Consider the following 22,498-nt stretch of genomic DNA (forward strand, 5'->3'; position numbering starts at 1 on the left):
TCCCTCTTTCCCTATCCACTCTCTCCTTCCCTGTCCACTCTCTCCTTCCCTGTCCACTCTCTCTCCTTCCCTGTCCACTCTCTCTCCTTCCCTGTCCACTCTCTCTCCTTCCCTGTCCACTCTCTCTCCTTCCCTGTCCACAGGGAAGGAGGGAGAGAGCACAGGGAAGGAGGGAGGGAGAGAGCACAGGGAAGGAGGGAGAGAGAGAGCACAGGGAAGGAGGGAGAGAGAGAGCACAGGGAAGGAGGGAGAGAGCACAGGGAAGGAGGGAGAGAGCACAGGGAAGGAGGGAGAGAGCACAGGGAAGGAGGGAGAGAGCACAGGGAAGGAGGGAGGGAGCACAGGGAAGGAGGGAGAGAGCACAGGGAAGGAGGGAGAGAGCACAGGGAAGGAGGGAGAGAGCACAGGGAAGGAAGGAGAGAGCACAGGGAAGGAGGGAGAGAGCACAGGGAAGGAGGGAGAGAGCACAGGGAAGGAGGGAGAGAGCACAGGGAAGGAGGGAGAGCACAGGGAAGGAAGGAGAGAGCAAAGGGAAGGAGGGAGAGAGCACAGGGAAGGAGGGAGAGAGCACAGGGAAGGAGGGAGAGAGCACAGGGAAGGAGGGAGAGAGCACAGGGAAGGAGGGAGAGAGCACAGGGAAGGAGGGAGAGCACAGGGAAGGAGGGAGGGAGCACAGGGAAGGAGGGGGAGAGCACAGGGAAGGAGGGAGAGTGATAATAGGCAGGGAATTGGGGACAGCAGGAGCATGCACACTTCTATAACTGGGCATTAATAGGGTTCACACTCACCTCTTCAGGCCGGCTGATCTCAATCCCTTCTGGTCCTGTTATACCCAGATCCAGAGTTTCCTTTGCACCCTGTGAGAGAACATAAAACATAAGCCTTTTAATGCTAGTTGTCTGCAAATGACACCCTTTTGTTAACCCTTCTCAAGTCAGCAGGACATTTACATAACGTTGCTTACAGCAAATGAATGTCAGTGTGATAGAATTACAGTCTGTCTATGTCTTATATTCACAATCATTTTATATAGACCCTGAGCCTGGCTAGGATTACAGCTAATACAGGAGAGATCACAACAAGCCTTAGGCACATGACTCACCTCCGCCACCAGGTCTCCGTTCTCAGCGTGGATGCGAGCCACAGCACCAAGATCCTTGCAGTGCCGGAAGACTTGGTACAGCTCGCTGTCCCGCAGCATGTACAGGTCCTTGTACGCCATGAACATCTGGAATGAGTTAACCCCTTTTTCCCGCACCAAAGTCTCCATCTCTGCCTTGACCTGAAAGACCAGAGACAAAGGGTCATTTTCCCTAACTGGCTACAGGGGAACAAGGGTGGGCTACTGACACAGTGCTCCTTTGACTAAGTATTGTTTAAAGTGAACATTTAGCAATTTACAGCTAAAATTAAACGTTTATGATTCTGATAAAGAGACTTTCAATTTACTGCTATCAAATTGACTTAATTCTCTTGGCATAGCTAAGCCGCTTGTCATTGGCTCATCAGATGTGTTGATATGGCTCCCAGTAGTGCATTGCTGCTCTAAAGCTGTATTAAATAAACACAAGATGTAAGCAAATAACAAAATGCTCTAACACTGTGTACTGTACTTTGTATCTACCACCCTGTATAGTGAGATAAATAGCTCTCAAGCTGGCATTTGCCTTTCTAATATTCTATTAGGGGCTTCAAAGTACTGATGAGAGTCCTGCGATCAGTGATGGCTAATCTTGTCACCCGTGATGTTTTGTAACTACATTTCCCATGATGCTTAGGCATTCTAGTTGAGGATCATGGGAAATGTAGTTCTGAAGCATTAGGGGTGCCAAGATTAGCCATCAGTGCCTCAGATAACCTCACCAGAACGGAGAGAGTTAGATCATAGGGCCCATAGAGAGATTGCCCAGCATGCTCAGTCTGTGATGGCACTACATTATAACTACATGCACTTTAGCCATCTACAATGATGTCTCTGGCATCGCGATTACATTTATGTTTTATAATTATTTCTTATTAAATTGTATGCCTCATATTTTAGCACAAATCTATTTGGATCTGAGTAAATCATTTAAATTCTGCAGCAAATTTTCAAGCTATTAACACCTCAGCTGCCACAATGTCATGTACTCTGGCGGCTAAGGGGTTAAAGCACTATGATGTGGTTGGAAACTGTCACCTGGAGGAATAAAAGGAAACAGAAGCATTTGGTTTATGGCATTTAAATGTTATATAAAAAGATGCTTAGCTAGTTCTCTCTCTGATTACACAGTGCACATTAGTCATATAATAATTGTAACTGGCAGCAAATGGTAAATTACATAAAACCAGCGCTGAGGGTAAAAAGATTTGTAACTGGCAGCAAATGGTAAATTACATAAAACCAGCGCTGAGGGTAAAAAGATTTGTAACTGGCAGCAAATGGTAAATTACATAAAACCAGCGCTGAGGGTAAAAAGATTTGTAACTGGCAGCAAATGGTAAATTACATAAAACCAGCGCTGAGGGTAAAAAGATTTGTAACTGGCAGCAAATGGTAAATTACATAAAACCAGCGCTGAGGGTAAAAAGATTTGTAACTGGCAGCAAATGGTAAATTACATAAAACCAGCGCTGAGGGTAAAAAGATTTGTAACTGGCAGCAAATGGTAAATTACATAAAACCAGCGCTGAGGGTAAAAAGATTTGTAACTGGCAGCAAATGGTAAATTACATAAAACCAGCGCTGAGGGTAAAAAAGATTTGTAACTGGCAGCAAATGGTAAATTACATAAAACCAGCGCTGAGGGTAAAAAGATTTGTAACTGGCAGCAAATGGTAAATTACATAAAACCAGCGCTGAGGGTAAAAAGATTTGTAACTGGCAGCAAATGGTAAATTACATAAAACCAGCGCTGAGGGTAAAAAGATTTGTAACTGGCAGCAAATGGTAAATTACATAAAACCAGCGCTGAGGGTAAAAAGATTTGTAACTGGCAGCAAATGGTAAATTACATAAAACCAGCGCTGAGGGTAAAAAGATTTGTAACTGGCAGCAAATGGTAAATTACATAAAACCAGCGCTGAGAGTAAAAAGATTTGTAACTGGCAGCAAATGGTAAATTACATAAAACCAGCGCTGAGGGTAAAAAGATTTGTAACTGGCAGCAAATGGTAAATTACATAAAACCAGCGCTGAGGGTAAAAAGATTTGTAACTGGCAGCAAATGGTAAATTACATAAAACCAGCGCTGAGAGTAAAAAGATTTGTAACTGGCAGCAAATGGTAAATTACATAAAACCAGCGCTGAGGGTAAAAAGATTTGTAACTGGCAGCAAATGGTAAATTACATAAAACCAGCGCTGAGGGTAAAAAGATTTGTAACTGGCAGCAAATGGTAAATTACATAAAACCAGCGCTGAGGGTAAAAAGATTTGTAACTGGCAGCAAATGGTAAATTACATAAAACCAGCGCTGAGAGTAAAAAGATTTGTAACTGGCAGCAAATGGTAAATTACATAAAACCAGCGCTGAGGGTAAAAAGATTTGTAACTGGCAGCAAATGGTAAATTACATAAAACCAGCGCTGAGAGTAAAAAGATTTGTAACTGGCAGCAAATGGTAAATTACATAAAACCAGCGCTGAGAGTAAAAAGATTTGTAACTGGCAGCAAATGGTAAATTACATAAAACCAGCGCTGAGGGTAAAAAAGATTTGTAACTGGCAGCAAATGGTAAATTACATAAAACCAGCGCTGAGGGTAAAAAGATTTGTAACTGGCAGCAAATGGTAAATTACATAAAACCAGCGCTGAGGGTAAAAAAGATTTGTAACTGGCAGCAAATGGTAAATTACATAAAACCAGCGCTGAGGGTAAAAAGATTTGTAACTGGCAGCAAATGGTAAATTACATAAAACCAGCGCTGAGGGTAAAAAAGATTTGTAACTGGCAGCAAATGGTAAATTACATAAAACCAGCGCTGAGGGTAAAAAGATTTGTAACTGGCAGCAAATGGTAAATTACATAAAACCAGCGCTGAGAGTAAAAAGATTTGTAACTGGCAGCAAATGGTAAATTACATAAAACCAGCGCTGAGGGTAAAAAAGATTTGTAACTGGCAGCAAATGGTAAATTACATAAAACCAGCGCTGAGGGTAAAAAAGATTTGTAACTGGCAGCAAATGGTAAATTACATAAAACCAGCGCTGAGGGTAAAAAGATTTGTAACTGGCAGCAAATGGTAAATTACATAAAACCAGCGCTGAGGGTAAAAAGATTTGTAACTGGCAGCAAATGGTAAATTACATAAAACCAGCGCTGAGGGTAAAAAGATTTGTAACTGGCAGCAAATGGTAAATTACATAAAACCAGCGCTGAGGGTAAAAAGATTTGTAACTGGCAGCAAATGGTAAATTACATAAAACCAGCGCTGAGAGTAAAAAGATTTGTAACTGGCAGCAAATGGTAAATTACATAAAACCAGCGCTGAGGGTAAAAAGATTTGTAACTGGCAGCAAATGGTAAATTACATAAAACCAGCGCTCAGGGTAAAAAGATTTGTAACTGGCAGCAAATGGTAAATTACATAAAAACAGAATTTATGTTTACCTGATAAATTTCTTTCTCCAACGGTGTGTCCGGTCCACGGCGTCATCCTTACTTGTGGGATATTCTCTTCCCCAACAGGAAATGGCAAAGAGCCCAGCAAAGCTGGTCACATGATCCCTCCTAGGCTCCGCCTACCCCAGTCATTCGACCGACGTTAAGGAGGAATATTTGCATAGGAGAAACCATATGGTACCGTGGTGACTGTAGTTAAAGAAAATAAAATATCAGACCTGATTAAAAAAACCAGGGCGGGCCGTGGACCGGACACACCGTTGGAGAAAGAAATTTATCAGGTAAACATAAATTCTGTTTTCTCCAACATAGGTGTGTCCGGTCCACGGCGTCATCCTTACTTGTGGGAACCAATACCAAAGCTTTAGGACACGGATGAAGGGAGGGAGCAAATCAGGTCACCTAAATGGAAGGCACCACGGCTTGCAAAACCTTTCTCCCAAAAATAGCCTCAGAAGAAGCAAAAGTATCAAACTTGTAAAATTTGGTAAAAGTGTGCAGTGAAGACCAAGTCGCTGCCCTACATATCTGATCAACAGAAGCCTCGTTCTTGAAGGCCCATGTGGAAGCCACAGCCCTAGTGGAATGAGCTGTGATTCTTTCGGGAGGCTGCCGTCCGGCAGTCTCGTAAGCCAATCTGATGATGCTTTTAATCCAAAAAGAGAGAGAGGTAGAATTTGCTTTTTGACCTCTCCTTTTACCTGAATAAACAACAAACAGGGAAGATGTTTGTCTAAAATCCTTTGTAGCATCTAAATAGAATTTTAGAGCGCGAACAACATCCAAATTGTGCAACAAACGTTCCTTCTTTGAAACTGGCTTTGGACACAGAGAAGGTACGATAATCTCCTGGTTAATGTTTTTGTTAGAAACAACTTTTGGAAGAAAACCAGGTTTAGTACGTAAAACCACCTTATCTGCATGGAACACCAGATAAGGAGGAGAACACTGCAGAGCAGATAATTCTGAGACTCTTCTAGCAGAAGAAATCGCAACTAAAAACAAAACTTTCCAAGATAATAACTTAATATCAACGGAATGTAAGGGTTCAAACGGAACCCCCTGAAGAACTGAAAGAACTAAATTGAGACTCCAAGGAGGAGTCAAAGGTTTGTAAACAGGCTTGATTCTAACCAGAGCCTGAACAAAGGCTTGAACATCTGGCACAGCTGCCAGCTTTTTGTGAAGTAATACCGACAAGGCAGAAATCTGTCCCTTCAGGGAACTAGCAGATAATCCTTTGTCCAATCCTTCTTGAAGGAAGGATAGAATCCTAGGAATCTTAACCTTGTCCCAAGGGAATCCTTTAGATTCACACCAACAGATATATTTTTTCCAAATTTTGTGGTAAATCTTTCTAGTCACAGGCTTTCTGGCCTGAACAAGAGTATCGATAACAGAATCTGAGAATCCTCGCTTCGATAAAATCAAGCGTTCAATCTCCAAGCAGTCAGCTGGAGTGAAACCAGATTCGGATGTTCGAACGGACCCTGAACCAGAAGGTCTCGTCTCAAAGGTAGCTTCCAAGGTGGAGCCGATGACATATTCACCAGATCTGCATACCAAGTCCTGCGTGGCCACGCAGGAGCTATCAAGATCACCGACGCCCTCTCCTGCTTGATCCTGGCTATCAGCCTGGGGATGAGAGGAAATGGCGGGAACACATAAGCTAGTTTGAAGGTCCAAGGTGCTACTAGTGCATCCACTAGAGCCGCCTTGGGATCCCTGGATCTGGCCCCGTAGCAAGGAACTTTGAAGTTCTGACGAGAGGCCATCAGATCCATGTCTGGAATGCCCCACAGGTGAGTGACTTGGGCAAAGATTTCCGGATGGAGTTCCCACTCCCCCGGATGCAATGTCTGCCGACTCAGAAAATCCGCTTCCCAATTTTCCACTCCTGGGATGTGGATAGCAGACAGGTGGCAGGAGTGAGACTCCGCCCAAAGAATAATTTTGGTTACTTCTTCCATCGCTAGGGAACTTCTTGTTCCCCCCTGATGGTTGATGTACGCAACAGTCGTCATGTTGTCTGATTGAAACCGTATGAACCTGGTCCTCGCAAGCTGGGGCCAGGCCTGGAGAGCATTGAATATCGCTCTCAGTTCCAGAATATTTATCGGTAGAAGAGATTCTTCCCGAGACCAAAGACCCTGAGCTTTCAGGGATCCCCAGACCGCGCCCCAGCCTATCAGACTGGCGTCGGTCGTGACAATGACCCACTCTGGTCTGTGGAACATCATCCCTTGAGACAGATTGTCCAGGGACAGCCACCAACGGAGTGAGTCTCTGGTCCTCTGATTTACTTGTATCTTCGGAGACAAGTCTGTATAGTCCCCATTCCACTGACTGAGCATGCACAGTTGTAATGGTCTTAGATGAATGCGCGCAAAAGGAACTATGTCCATCGCCGCCACCATCAAACCGATCACTTCCATGCACTGAGCTATGGAAGGAAGAGGAACGGAATGAAGTATCCGACAAGAGTCCAGAAGCTTTGTTTTTCTGGCCTCTGTTAGAAAGATCCTCATTTCTAAGGAGTCTATAATTGTTCCCAAGAAGGGAACCCTTGTTGACGGGGATAGAGAACTCTTTTCCACGTTCACTTTCCAGCCGTGAGATCTGAGAAAGGCCAGGACAATGTCCGTGTGAGCCTTTGCTTGAGGAAGGGACGACGCTTGAATCAGAATGTCGTCCAGGTAAGGTACTACTGCAATGCCCCTTGGTCTTAGCACCGCTAGAAGGGACCCTAGTACCTTTGTGAAAATCCTTGGAGCAGTGGCTAATCCGAAAGGAAGCGCCACGAACTGGTAATGTTTGTCCAGGAATGCAAACCTTAGGAACCGATGATGTTCCTTGTGGATAGGAATATGTAGATACGCATCCTTTAAATCCACCGTGGTCATGAATTGACCTTCCTGGATGGAAGGAAGGATAGTTCGAATGGTTTCCATCTTGAACGATGGGACCTTGAGAAATTTGTTTAAGATCTTGAGATCTAGGATTGGTCTGAACGTTCCCTCTTTTTTGGGAACTATGAACAGATTGGAGTAGAACCCCATCCCTTGTTCTCTTAATGGAACAGGATGAATCACTCCCATTTTTAACAGGTCTTCTACACAATGTAAGAACGCCTGTCTTTTTATGTGGTCTGAAGACAACTGCGACCTGTGGAACCTCCCCCTTGGGGGAAGTCCCTTGAATTCCAGAAGATAACCCTGGGAGACTATTTCTAGCGCCCAAGGATCCAGAACATCTCTTGCCCAAGCCTGAGCGAAGAGAGAGAGTCTGCCCCCCACCAGATCCGGTCCCGGATCGGGGGCCAATATTTCATGCTGTCTTGGTAGCAGTGGCAGGTTTCTTGGCCTGCTTTCCCTTGTTCCAGCCTTGCATTGGTCTCCAAGCTGGCTTGGCCTGAGAAGTATTACCCTCTTGCTTAGAGGACGTAGCACCTTGGGCTGGTCCGTTTTTACGAAAGGGACGAAAATTAGGTCTATTTTTTGCCTTGAAAGGCCGATCCTGAGGAAGGGCGTGGCCCTTACCCCCAGTGATATCAGAGATAATCTCTTTCAAGTCAGGACCAAACAACGTTTTCCCCTTGAAAGGAATGTTTAGTAGCTTGTTCTTGGAAGACGCATCAGCCGACCAAGATTTCAACCAAAGCGCTCTGCGCGCCACAATAGCAAACCCAGAGTTCTTAGCCGCTAACTTAGCCAGTTGCAAAGAGGCGTCTAGAGTGAAAGAATTAGCCAATTTGAGAGCATTGATTCTGTCCATAATCTCCTCATAAGGAGGAGAGTCACTATCGAGCACCTTAAGCAGTTCATCAAACCAGAAATATGCGGCAGTAGTGACAGGGACAATGCATGAAATGGGTTGTAGAAGGTAACCCTGCTGAACAAACATCTTTTTAAGCAAACCTTCTAATTTTTTATCCATAGGATCTTTGAAAGCACAACTATCCTCTATTGGAATAGTGGTGCGTTTGTTTAAAGTAGAAACCGCTCCCTCGACCTTGGGGACTGACTGCCATAAGTCCTTTCTGGGGTCGACCATAGGAAACAATTTTTTAAATATGGGGGGAGGGACGAAAGGAATACCGGGCCTTTCCCATTCTTTATTAACAATGTCCGCCACCCGCTTGGGTATAGGAAAAGCTTCTGGGAGCCCCGGCACCTCTAGGGACTTGTCCATTTTACATAGTTTCTCTGGGATGACTAAATTTTCACAATCATCCAGAGTGGATAATACCTCCTTAAGCAAAATGCGGAGATGTTCCAATTTAAATTTAAATGTAATCACATCAGATTCAGCCTGCTGAGAAATGTTCCCTAAATCAGTAATTTCTCCCTCAGACAAAACCTCCCTGGCCCCCTCAGATTGGGTTAGGGGCCCTTCAGAGATATTAATATCAGCGTCGTCATGCTCTTCAGTAACTAAAACAGAGCAGCCACGCTTACGCTGACAAGGGTTCATTTTGGCTAAAATGTTTTTGACAGAATTATCCATTACAGCCGTTAATTGTTGCATAGTAAGGAGTATTGGCGCGCTAGATGTACTAGGGGCCTCCTGAGTGGGCAAGACTCGTGTAGACGAAGGAGGGAATGATGCAGTACCATGCTTACTCCCCTCACTTGAGGAATCATCTTGGGCATCATTGTCATTATCACATAAATCACATTTATTTAAATGAATAGGAATTCTGGCTTCCCCACATTCAGAACACAGTCTATCTGGTAGTTCAGACATGATAAACAGGCATAAACTTGATCAGAAAGTACAAAAAACGTTTTAAAATAAAACCGTTACTGTCACTTTAAATTTTAAACTGAACACACTTTATTACTGCAATTGCGAAAAAACATGAAGGAATTGTTCAAAATTCACCAAATTTTCACCACAGCGTCTTAAAGCCTTGAAAATATTGCACACCAATTTTGGAAGCTTTAACCCTTAAAATAACGGAACCGGAGCCGTTTTGAGCTTTAAACCCCTTTACAGTCCCTGGTATCTGCTTTGCTGAGACCCAACCAAACCCAAAGGGGAATACGATACCAAATGACGCCTTCAGAAGTCTTTTCTAAGTATCAGAGCTCCTCTCACATGCGACTGCATGCCATGCCTCTCAAAAACAAGTGCGCAACACCGGCGCGAAAATGAGACTCTGCCTATGCTTGGGGAAAGCCCCTAAAGAATAAGGTGTCTAAAACAGTGCCTGCCGATATTATTATATCAAAATACCCAGATAAAATGATTCCTCAAGGCTAAATATGTGTTAATAATCAATCGATTTAGCCCAGAAAAAGTCTACAGTTTAAATAAGCCCTTGTGAAGCCCTTATTTACAATCGTAATAAACATGGCTTACCGGATCCCATAGGGAAAATGACAGCTTCCAGCATTACATCGTCTTGTTAGAATGTGTCATACCTCAAGCAGCAAGAGACTGCAAACTGTTCCCCCAACTGAAGTTAATTGCTCTCAACAGTCCTGTGTGGAACAGCCATGGATTTTAGTTACGGTTGCTAAAATCATTTTCCTCATACAAACAGAATTCTTCATCTCTTTTCTGTTTCTGAGTAAATAGTACGTACCAGCACTATTTGAAAATAACAAACTCTTGATTGAATAATGAAAAAACTACAGTTAAACACTAAAAAACTCTAAGCCATCTCCGTGGAGATGTTGCCTGTACAACGGCAAAGAGAATGACTGGGGTAGGCGGAGCCTAGGAGGGATCATGTGACCAGCTTTGCTGGGCTCTTTGCCATTTCCTGTTGGGGAAGAGAATATCCCACAAGTAAGGATGACGCCGTGGACCGGACACACCTATGTTGGAGAAACCAGCGCTGAGGGTAAAAAGATTTGTAACTGGCAGCAAATGGTAAATTACATAAAACCAGCGCTGAGGGTAAAAAGATTTGTAACTGGCAGCAAATGGTAAATTACATAAAACCAGCGCTCAGGGTAAAAAGATTTGTAACTGGCAGCAAATGGTAAATTACATAAAACCAGCGCTGAGGGTAAAAAGATTTGTAACTGGCAGCAAATGGTAAATTACATAAAACCAGCGCTGAGGGTAAAAAGATTTGTAACTGGCAGCAAATGGTAAATTACATAAAACCAGCGCTGAGGGTAAAAAGATTTGTAACTGGCAGCAAATGGTAAATTACATAAAACCAGCGCTGAGAGTAAAAAGATTTGTAACTGGCAGCAAATGGTAAATTACATAAAACCAGCGCTGAGGGTAAAAAGATTTGTAACTGGCAGCAAATGGTAAATTACATAAAACCAGCGCTGAGAGTAAAAAGATTTGTAACTGGCAGCAAATGGTAAATTACATAAAACCAGCGCTGAGGGTAAAAAAGATTTGTAACTGGCAGCAAATGGTAAATTACATAAAACCAGCGCTGAGGGTAAAAAGATTTGTAACTGGCAGCAAATGGTAAATTACATAAAACCAGCGCTCAGGGTAAAAAGATTTGTAACTGGCAGCAAATGGTAAATTACATAAAACCAGCGCTCAGGGTAAAAAGATTTGTAACTGGCAGCAAATGGTAAATTACATAAAACCAGCGCTGAGGGTAAAAAAGATTTGTAACTGGCAGCAAATGGTAAATTACATAAAACCAGCGCTGAGGGTAAAAAGATTTGTAACTGGCAGCAAATGGTAAATTACATAAAACCAGCGCTGAGGGTAAAAAAGATTTGTAACTGGCAGCAAATGGTAAATTACATAAAACCAGCGCTGAGGGTAAAAAGATTTGTAACTGGCAGCAAATGGTAAATTACATAAAACCAGCGCTGAGGGTAAAAAGATTTGTAACTGGCAGCAAATGGTAAATTACATAAAACCAGCGCTGAGGGTAAAAAGATTTGTAACTGGCAGCAAATGGTAAATTACATAAAACCAGCACTGAGGGTAAAAAGATTTGTAACTGGCAGCAAATGGTAAATTACATAAAACCAGCGCTGAGAGTAAAAAGATTTGTAACTGGCAGCAAATGGTAAATTACATAAAACCAGCGCTGAGGGTAAAAAGATTTGTAACTGGCAGCAAATGGTAAATTACATAAAACCAGCGCTGAGGGTAAAAAAGATTTGTAACTGGCAGCAAATGGTAAATTACATAAAACCAGCGCTGAGGGTAAAAAAGATTTGTAACTGGCAGCAAATGGTAAATTACATAAAACCAGCGCTGAGAGTAAAAAGATTTGTAACTGGCAGCAAATGGTAAATTACATAAAACCAGCGGTGAGGGTAAAAAGATTTGTAACTGGCAGCAAATGGTAAATTACATAAAACCAGCGCTGAGGGTAAAAAGATTTGTAACTGGCAGCAAATGGTAAATTACATAAAACCAGCGCTGAGGGTAAAAAGATTTGTAACTGGCAGCAAATGGTAAATTACATAAAACCAGCGCTGAGGGTAAAAAGATTTGTAACTGGCAGCAAATGGTAAATTACATAAAACCAGCGCTGAGGGTAAAAAGATTTGTAACTGGCAGCAAATGGTAAATTACATAAAACCAGCGCTGAGGGTAAAAAGATTTGTAACTGGCAGCAAATGGTAAATTACATAAAACCAGCGCTCAGGGTAAAAAGATTTGTAACTGGCAGCAAATGGTAAATTACATAAAACCAGCGCTGAGGGTAAAAAGATTTGTAACTGGCAGCAAATGGTAAATTACATAAAACCAGCGCTGAGGGTAAAAAGATTTGTAACTGGCAGCAAATGGTAAATTACATAAAACCAGCGCTGAGGGTAAAAAAGATTTGTAACTGGCAGCAAATGGTAAATTACATAAAACCAGCGCTGAGGGTAAAAAAGATTTGTAACTGGCAGCAAATGGTAAATTACATAAAACCAGCGCTGAGGGTAAAAAGATTTGTAACTGGCAGCAAATGGTAAATTACATAAAACCAGCGCTGAGGGTAAAAAGTTTTGTTACTGGCAGCAAATGGTAAATTACATAAAACCATCGCTGTGGGTAAAAAAGATTTGTAACTGGCAGCAAATGGTAAATTACATAAAACCAGCGCTGAGAGTAAAAAGATTTGTAACTGGCAGCAAATGGTAAATTACATAAAACCAGCGCTGAGGGTAAAAAGATTTGTAACTGGCAGCAAATGGTAAATTACATAAAACCAGCGCTGAGGGTAAAAAGATTTGTAACTGGCAGCAAATGGTAAATTACATAAAACCAGCGCTGAGGGTAAAAAGATTTGTAACTGGCAGCAAATGGTAAATTACATAAAACCAGCGCTGAGGGTAAAAAGATTTGTAACTGGCAGCAAATGGTAAATTACATAAAACCAGCGCTGAGGGTAAAAAGATTTGTAACTGGCAGCAAATGGTAAATTACATAAAACCAGCGCTGAGGGTAAAAAGATTTGTAACTGGCAGCAAATGGTAAATTACATAAAACCAGCGCTGAGGGTAAAAAGATTTGTAACTGGCAGCAAATGGTAAATTACATAAAACCAGCGCTGAGGGTAAAAAGATTTGTAACTGGCAGCAAATGGTAAATTACATAAAACCAGCGCTGAGGGTAAAAAGATTTGTAACTGGCAGCAAATGGTAAATTACATAAAACCAGCGCTGAGGGTAAAAAGATTTGTAAATGGCAGCAAATGGTAAATTACATAAAACCAGCGCTGAGGGTAAAAAAGATTTGTAACTGGCAGCAAATGGTAAATTACATAAAACCAGCGCTGAGGGTAAAAAGATTTGTAACTGGCAGCAAATGGTAAATTACATAAAACCAGCGCTGAGAGTAAAAAAGATTTGTAAATGGCAGCAAATGGTAAATTACATAAAACCAGCGCTGAGGGTAAAAAGATTTGTAACTGGCAGCAAATGGTAAATTACATAAAACCAGCGCTGAGGGTAAAAAGATTTGTAACTGGCAGCAAATGGTAAATTACATAAAACCAGCGCTCAGGGTAAAAAGATTTGTAACTGGCAGCAAATGGTAAATTACATAAAACCAGCGCTGAGGGTAAAAAGATTTGTAACTGGCAGCAAATGGTAAATTACATAAAACCAGCGCTGAGGGTAAAAAAGATTTGTAACTGGCAGCAAATGGTAAATTACATAAAACCAGCGCTGAGGGTAAAAAGATTTGTAACTGGCAGCAAATGGTAAATTACATAAAACCAGCGCTGAGGGTAAAAAGATTTGTAACTGGCAGCAAATGGTAAATTACATAAAACCAACGCTGAGGGTAAAAAGATTTGTAACTGGCAGCAAATGGTAAATTACATAAAACCAGCGCTGAGGGTAAAAAAGATTATTTAGGTTATATAAATATAACTACCCAGTCGCAAAAGGTTTTTAGTGACATACAACGTAATAATGACAGATAGGCAAGGTGTGTCACATTTTTATAAGTAGGTTAATGGTTAGAAATGAATGGTTACAGCTTGGAGACATTACCTTGGATCCCCACCACGTCACTCCCATGTGCAGAGCGTAGTCGCAGCACACCTTGGGGTCTGCCAGGCTCCGGCACTTCTCGTAAGCGTCCAGCAGGGAGATGTCCTTGTCTGGCAAAACATGTCCGATAACCATAGTGGTACCTCCCATAAGGGCTGCCTGCATGGGGCAAAATGACAAATGAAATACAAAAGCCGCTTCTATAAAAACTTCAGTAACATTAAAGAAAACATGGGGGGGGGGGTCGTAAATTCCAAAGGAGACTTGTGTGAAATATCTTGTATGTTTTTGTACTCAGTTTGCAAATTCAATGTCATTCCAATCCATTTGAAAACGTGGATACTGTGTGATTTACTAGTGGCTGTTACTAGTGGCTTTGTATTCACAGAATTCCAATGCCTCAGAAAACACTTTTGCAGCAGCTTTAAATCCAGGTAGAGCAGAAACTTCAAAACAACTTTCAAATGTACTTATTTTATCTAATTTGCTTTGTTCCCTTGATATTCTTTGTTGAAAAGTACACATAGGAAGGTTAAGGAGATGCTAATTGGTGGCTGTACATATATTCCTCTTGTAATTGGCTTACTAATGTGTTCAGCTAGCTCCCAGTAGTGCATTGCTGCTCCTTCACAAAAGGATACCAAGACAATGAAGATAGATAATAGAATCAAATTGGAAAGTTGTTCAATCTATATTCTCTATCTAAATCATGGTATCCCTTTAATGTGTTTCCAATAACTTGTTATATAATAAAGGTTCCAGCTGCCGAAGCTCCGCCTCTACATACTGGGCGCCATCTTGGTGCTTAGGTATTGTGACATCTTGTGACAAAAGTGCTGCTGCCGGCTTTATGACAGCTGTACCTTTTGCTTGGGGTTATTGTGCACAATACTGACTGTGTGCTTTACATTTTTTTACACAGTTTTAAAGTTAACACAAAATATATTAAACAATACTCAGCAATAACATTGAGCTATGCAGCAGCTGCCAAAAATGTACAGTTCCTTCTCTGTATCACGCACACTAAGCTGAACCACATGATACAGTTGTCAGAAAGCCGGGTACCCCCCTCATATATAAATGTACAGTTCCTTCTCTGTATCATGCACACTAAGCTGAACCACATGATACAGTTGTCATAAAGCCGGGTACCCCCCTCATATATAAATGTACAGTTCCTTCTCTGTATCATGCACACTAAGCTGAACCACATGATACAGTTGTCATAAAGCCGGGTACCCCCTCATATATAAATGTACAGTTCCTTCTCTGTATCATGCACACTAAGCTGAACCACATGATACAGTTGTCATAAAGCCGGGTACCCCCCTCATATATAAATGTACAGTTCCTTCTCTGTATCATGCACACTAACCTGAACCACATGATACAGTTGTCATAAAGCCGGGTACCCCCCTCATATATAAATGTACAGTTCCTTCTCTGTATCATGCACACTAACCTGAACCACATGATACAGTTGTCATAAAGCCGGGTACCCCCCTCATATATAAATGTACAGTTCCTTCTCTGTATCATGCACACTAAGCTGAACCACATGATACAGTTGTCATAAAGCCGGGTACCTCCCTCATATATAAATGTACAGTTCCTTCTCTGTATCATGCACACTAAACTGAACCACATGATACAGTTGTCATAAAGCCGGGTACCCCCCTCATATATAAATGTACAGTTCCTTCTCTGTATCATGCACACTAACCTGAACCACATGATACAGTTGTCATAAAGCCGGGTACCCCCCTCATATATAAATGTACAGTTCCTTCTCTGTATCATGCACACTAAGCTGAACCACATGATACAGTTGTCAGAAAGCCGGGTACCCCCCTCATATATAAATGTACAGTTCCTTCTCTGTATCATGCACACTAACCTGAACCACATGATACAGTTGTCATAAAGCCGGGTACCTCCCTCATATATAAATGTACAGTTCCTTCTCTGTATCATGCACACTAAGCTGAACCACATGATACAGTTGTCATAAAGCCGGGTACCCCCCTCATATATAAATGTACAGTTCCTTCTCTGTATCATGCACACTAACCTGAACCACATGATACAGTTGTCAGAAAGCCGGGTACCCCCCTCATATATAAATGTACAGTTCCTTCTCTGTATCATGCACACTAAGCTGAACCACATGATACAGTTGTCAAAAAGCCGGGTACCCCCCTCATATATAAATGTACAGTTCCTTCTCTGTATCATGCACACTAACCTGAACCACATGATACAGTTGTCAGAAAGCCGGGTACCCCCCCTCATATATAAATGTACAGTTCCTTCTCTGTATCATGCACACTAACCTGAACCACATGATACAGTTGTCATAAAGCCGGGTACCCCCCTCATATATAAATGTACAGTTCCTTCTCTGTATCATGCACACTAACCTGAACCACATGATACAGTTGTCAGAAAGCCGGGTACCCCCCTCATATATAAATGTACAGTTCCTTCTCTGTATCATGCACACTAAGCTGAACCACATGATACAGTTGTCATAAAGCCGGGTACCCCCCTCATATATAAATGTACAGTTCCTTCTCTGTATCATGCACACTAACCTGAACCACATGATACAGTTGTCATAAAGCCGGGTACCTCCCTCATATATAAATGTACAGTTCCTTCTCTGTATCATGCACACTAACCTGAACCACATGATACAGTTGTCATAAAGCCGGGTACCCCCCTCATATATAAATGTACAGTTCCTTCTCTGTATCATGCACACTAACCTGAACCACATGATACAGTTGTCATAAAGCCGGGTACCCCCCTCATATATAAATGTACAGTTCCTTCTCTGTATCATGCACACTAACCTGAACCACATGATACAGTTGTCATAAAGCCGGGTACCCCCCTCATATATAAATGTACAGTTCCTTCTCTGTATCATGCACACTAAGCTGAACCACATGATACAGTTGTCATAAAGCCGGGTACCCCCCTCATATATAAATGTACAGTTCCTTCTCTGTATCATGCACACTAACCTGAACCACATGATACAGTTGTCATAAAGCCGGGTACCCCCCTCATATATAAATGTACAGTTCCTTCTCTGTATCATGCACACTAAGCTGAACCACATGATACAGTTGTCATAAAGCCGGGTACCCCCCTCATATATAAATGTACAGTTCCTTCTCTGTATCATGCACACTAAGCTGAACCACATGATACAGTTGTCAGAAAGCCGGGTACCTCCCTCATATATAAATGTACAGTTCCTTCTCTGTATCATGCACACTAAGCTGAACCACATGATACAGTTGTCATAAAGCCGGGTATCCCCCTCATATATAAATGTACAGTTCCTTCTCTGTATCATGCACACTAAGCTGAACCGCATGATACAGTTGTCATAAAGCCGGGTACCCCCCTCATATATAAATGTACAGTTCCTTCTCTGTATCATGCACACTAACCTGAACCACATGATACAGTTGTCATAAAGCCGGGTACCCCCCTCATATATAAATGTACAGTTCCTTCTCTGTATCATGCACACTAACCTGAACCACATGATACAGTTGTCATAAAGCCGGGTACCCCCCTCATATATAAATGTACAGTTCCTTCTCTGTATCATGCACACTAACCTGAACCACATGATACAGTTGTCATAAAGCCGGGTACCCCCCTCATATATAAATGTACAGTTCCTTCTCTGTATCATGCACACTAACCTGAACCACATGATACAGTTGTCAGAAAGCCGGGTACCCCCCTCATATATAAATGTACAGTTCCTTCTCTGTATCATGCACACTAACCTGAACCACATGATACAGTTGTCATAAAGCCGGGTACCCCCCTCATATATAAATGTACAGTTCCTTCTCTGTATCATGCACACTAAGCTGAACCACATGATACAGTTGTCATAAAGCCGGGTACCCCCTCATATATAAATGTACAGTTCCTTCTCTGTATCATGCACACTAACCTGAACCACATGATACAGTTGTCATAAAGCCGGGTACCTCCCTCATATATAAATGTACAGTTCCTTCTCTGTATCATGCACACTAACCTGAACCACATGATACAGTTGTCATAAAGCCGGGTACCCCCCTCATATATAAATGTACAGTTCCTTCTCTGTATCATGCACACTAAGCTGAACCACATGATACAGTTGTCATAAAGCCGGGTACCCCCCTCATATATAAATGTACAGTTCCTTCTCTGTATCATGCACACTAACCTGAACCACATGATACAGTTGTCATAAAGCCGGGTACCCCCCCTCATATATAAATGTACAGTTCCTTCTCTGTATCATGCACACTAACCTGAACCACATGATACAGTTGTCATAAAGCCGGGTACCCCCCTCATATATAAATGTACAGTTCCTTCTCTGTATCATGCACACTAAGCTGAACCACATGATACAGTTGTCATAAAGCCGGGTACCCCCCTCATATATAAATGTACAGTTCCTTCTCTGTATCATGCACACTAAGCTGAACCACATGATACAGTTGTCAGAAAGCCGGGTACCCCCCTCATATATAAATGTACAGTTCCTTCTCTGTATCATGCACACTAACCTGAACCACATGATACAGATGTCATAAAGCCGGGTACCCCCCTCATATATAAATGTACAGTTCCTTCTCTGTATCATGCACACTAAGCTGAACCACATGATACAGTTGTCAGAAAGCCGGGTACCTCCCTCATATATAAATGTACAGTTCCTTCTCTGTATCATGCACACTAAGCTGAACCACATGATACAGTTGTCATAAAGCCGGGTACCCCCCTCATATATAAATGTACAGTTCCTTCTCTGTATCATGCACACTAACCTGAACCACATGATACAGTTGTCATAAAGCCGGGTACCCCCCTCATATATAAATGTACAGTTCCTTCTCTGTATCATGCACACTAACCTGAACCACATGATACAGTTGTCAGAAAGCCGGGTACCTCCCTCATATATAAATGTACAGTTCCTTCTCTGTATCATGCACACTAACCTGAACCACATGATACAGTTGTCATAAAGCCGGGTACCCCCCTCATATATAAATGTACAGTTCCTTCTCTGTATCATGCACACTAACCTGAACCACATGATACAGTTGTCATAAAGCCGGGTACCCCCCTCATATATAAATGTACAGTTCCTTCTCTGTATCATGCACACTAAGCTGAACCACATGATACAGTTGTCATAAAGCCGGGTACCCCCCTCATATATAAATGTACAGTTCCTTCTCTGTATCATGCACACTAAGCTGAACCACATGATACAGTTGTCATAAAGCCAGGTACCCCCCTCATATATAAATGTACAGTTCCTTCTCTGTATCATGCACACTAACCTGAACCACATGATACAGTTGTCATAAAGCTGGGTACCCCCCTCATATATAAATGTACAGTTCCTTCTCTGTATCATGCACACTAACCTGAACCACATGATACAGTTGTCAGAAAGCCGGGTACCCCCCTCATATATAAATGTACAGTTCCTTCTCTGTATCATGCACACTAAGCTGAACCACATGATACAGTTGTCAGAAAGCCGGGTACCCCCCTCATATATAAATGTACAGTTCCTTCTCTGTATCATGCACACTAAGCTGAACCACATGATACAGTTGTCATAAAGCCGGGTACCCCCCTCATATATAAATGTACAGTTCCTTCTCTGTATCATGCACACTAACCTGAACCACATGATACAGTTGTCATAAAGCCGGGTACCCCCCTTCATATATAAATGTACAGTTCCTTCTCTGTATCATGCACACTAAGCTGAACCACATGATACAGTTGTCATAAAGCCGGGTACCTCCCTCATATATAAATGTACAGTTCCTTCTCTGTATCATGCACACTAACCTGAACCACATGATACAGTTGTCAGAAAGCCGGGTACCCCCCTCATATATAAATGTACAGTTCCTTCTCTGTATCATGCACACTAAGCTGAACCACATGATACAGTTGTCATAAAGCCGGGTACCCCCCCTCATATATAAATGTACAGTTCCTTCTCTGTATCATGCACACTAACCTGAACCACATGATACAGTTGTCATAAAGCCGGGTACCCCCCTCATATATAAATGTACAGTTCCTTCTCTGTATCATGCACACTAACCTGAACCACATGATACAGTTGTCATAAAGCCGGGTACCCCCCTCATATATAAATGTACAGTTCCTTCTCTGTATCATGCACACTAACCTGAACCACATGATACAGTTGTCAGAAAGCCGGGTACCTCCCTCATATATAAATGTACAGTTCCTTCTCTGTATCATGCACACTAACCTGAACCGCATGATACAGTTGTCATAAAGCCGGGTACCCCCCTCATATATAAATGTACAGTTCCTTCTCTGTATCATGCACACTAACCTGAACCACATGATACAGTTGTCATAAAGCCGGGTACCCCCCTCATATATAAATGTACAGTTCCTTCTCTGTATCATGCACACTAAGCTGAACCACATGATACAGTTGTCATAAAGCCGGGTACCCCCCTCATATATAAATGTACAGTTCCTTCTCTGTATCATGCACACTAACCTGAACCGCATGATACAGATGTCATAAAGCCGGGTACCTCCCTCATATATAAATGTACAGTTCCTTCTCTGTATCATGCACACTAACCTGAACCACATGATACAGTTGTCATAAAGCCGGGTACCCCCCTCATATATAAATGTACAGTTCCTTCTCTGTATCATGCACACTAACCTGAACCACATGATACAGATGTCATAAAGCTGGGTACCCCCCTCATATATAAATGTACAGTTCCTTCTCTGTATCATGCACACTAACCTGAACCACATGATACAGTTGTCATAAAGCCGGGTACCCCCCTCATATATAAATGTACAGTTCCTTCTCTGTATCATGCACACTAACCTGAACCACATGATACAGTTGTCATAAAGCCGGGTACCCCCCTCATATATAAATGTACAGTTCCTTCTCTGTATCATGCACACTAACCTGAACCACATGATACAGTTGTCATAAAGCCGGGTACCCCCCTCATATATAAATGTACAGTTCCTTCTCTGTATCACGCACACTAACCTGAACCACATGATACAGTTGTCAGAAAGCCGGGTACCCCCCTCATATATAAATGTACAGTTCCTTCTCTGTATCACGCACACTAAGCTGAACCACATGATACAGTTGTCATAAAGCCGGGTACCTCCCTCATATATAAATGTACAGTTCCTTCTCTGTATCATGCACACTAACCTGAACCACATGATACAGTTGTCATAAAGCCGGGTACCCCCCTCATATATAAATGTACAGTTCCTTCTCTGTATCATGCACACTAACCTGAACCACATGATACAGTTGTCATAAAGCCGGGTACCCCCCTCATATATAAATGTACAGTTCCTTCTCTGTATCATGCACACTAACCTGAACCACATGATACAGTTGTCATAAAGCCGGGTACCCCCCTCATATATAAATGTACAGTTCCTTCTCTGTATCATGCACACTAACCTGAACCACATGATACAGTTGTCAGAAAGCCGGGTACCCCCCTCATATATAAATGTACAGTTCCTTCTCTGTATCATGCACACTAAGCTGAACCACATGATACAGTTGTCATAAAGCCGGGTACCCCCCTCATATATAAATGTACAGTTCCTTCTCTGTATCATGCACACTAAGCTGAACCACATGATACAGTTGTCATAAAGCCGGGTACCCCCCTCATATATAAATGTACAGTTCCTTCTCTGTATCATGCACACTAACCTGAACCACATGATACAGTTGTCATAAAGCCGGGTACCTCCCTCATATATAAATGTACAGTTCCTTCTCTGTATCATGCACACTAAGCTGAACCACATGATACAGTTGTCATAAAGCCGGGTACCCCCCTCATATATAAATGTACAGTTCCTTCTCTGTATCACGCACACTAACCTGAACCACATGATACAGTTGTCAGAAAGCCGGGTACCCCCCTCATATATAAATGTACAGTTCCTTCTCTGTATCATGCACACTAAGCTGAACCACATGTTACAGTTGTCATAAAGCCGGGTACCCCCCTCATATATAAATGTATAGTTCCTTCTCTGTATCATGCACACTAAGCTGAACCACATGATACAGTTGTCATAAAGCCGGGTACCCCCCTCATATATAAATGTACAGTTCCTTCTCTGTATCATGCACACTAACCTGAACCACATGATACAGTTGTCATAAAGCCGGGGACCCCCCTCATATATAAATGTACAGTTCCTTCTCTGTATCATGCACACTAACCTGAACCACATGATACAGTTGTCATAAAGCCGGGTACCTCCCTCATATATAAATGTACAGTTCCTTCTCTGTATCATGCACACTAACCTGAACCACATGATACAGTTGTCATAAAGCCGGGTAC

The 22,498-nt window shown here is 42.2% G+C and overlaps 1 protein-coding gene across 1 annotated transcript in view; it reads right to left on the reverse strand.

Moving 5' to 3' along the window:
* Positions 1 to 22,498, reverse strand: part of DPYSL5 (dihydropyrimidinase like 5) — a 263,062-nt gene that overhangs the window by 92,751 nt on the left and 147,813 nt on the right. Inside the window, exons 3-5 of the mRNA XM_053710991.1 lie at positions 14,037 to 14,195; positions 1,103 to 1,282; positions 789 to 857 (exon numbers count right to left, since the gene is read on the reverse strand). Coding sequence (XP_053566966.1) covers positions 789 to 857; positions 1,103 to 1,282; positions 14,037 to 14,195 — 408 coding nt within the window. The remainder of the gene's footprint in view (positions 1 to 788; positions 858 to 1,102; positions 1,283 to 14,036; positions 14,196 to 22,498) is intronic.

The sequence above is a fragment of the Bombina bombina genome, chromosome 4, assembly GCF_027579735.1.
Source record: "Bombina bombina isolate aBomBom1 chromosome 4, aBomBom1.pri, whole genome shotgun sequence".
Taxonomy (NCBI): domain Eukaryota; kingdom Metazoa; phylum Chordata; class Amphibia; order Anura; family Bombinatoridae; genus Bombina; species Bombina bombina.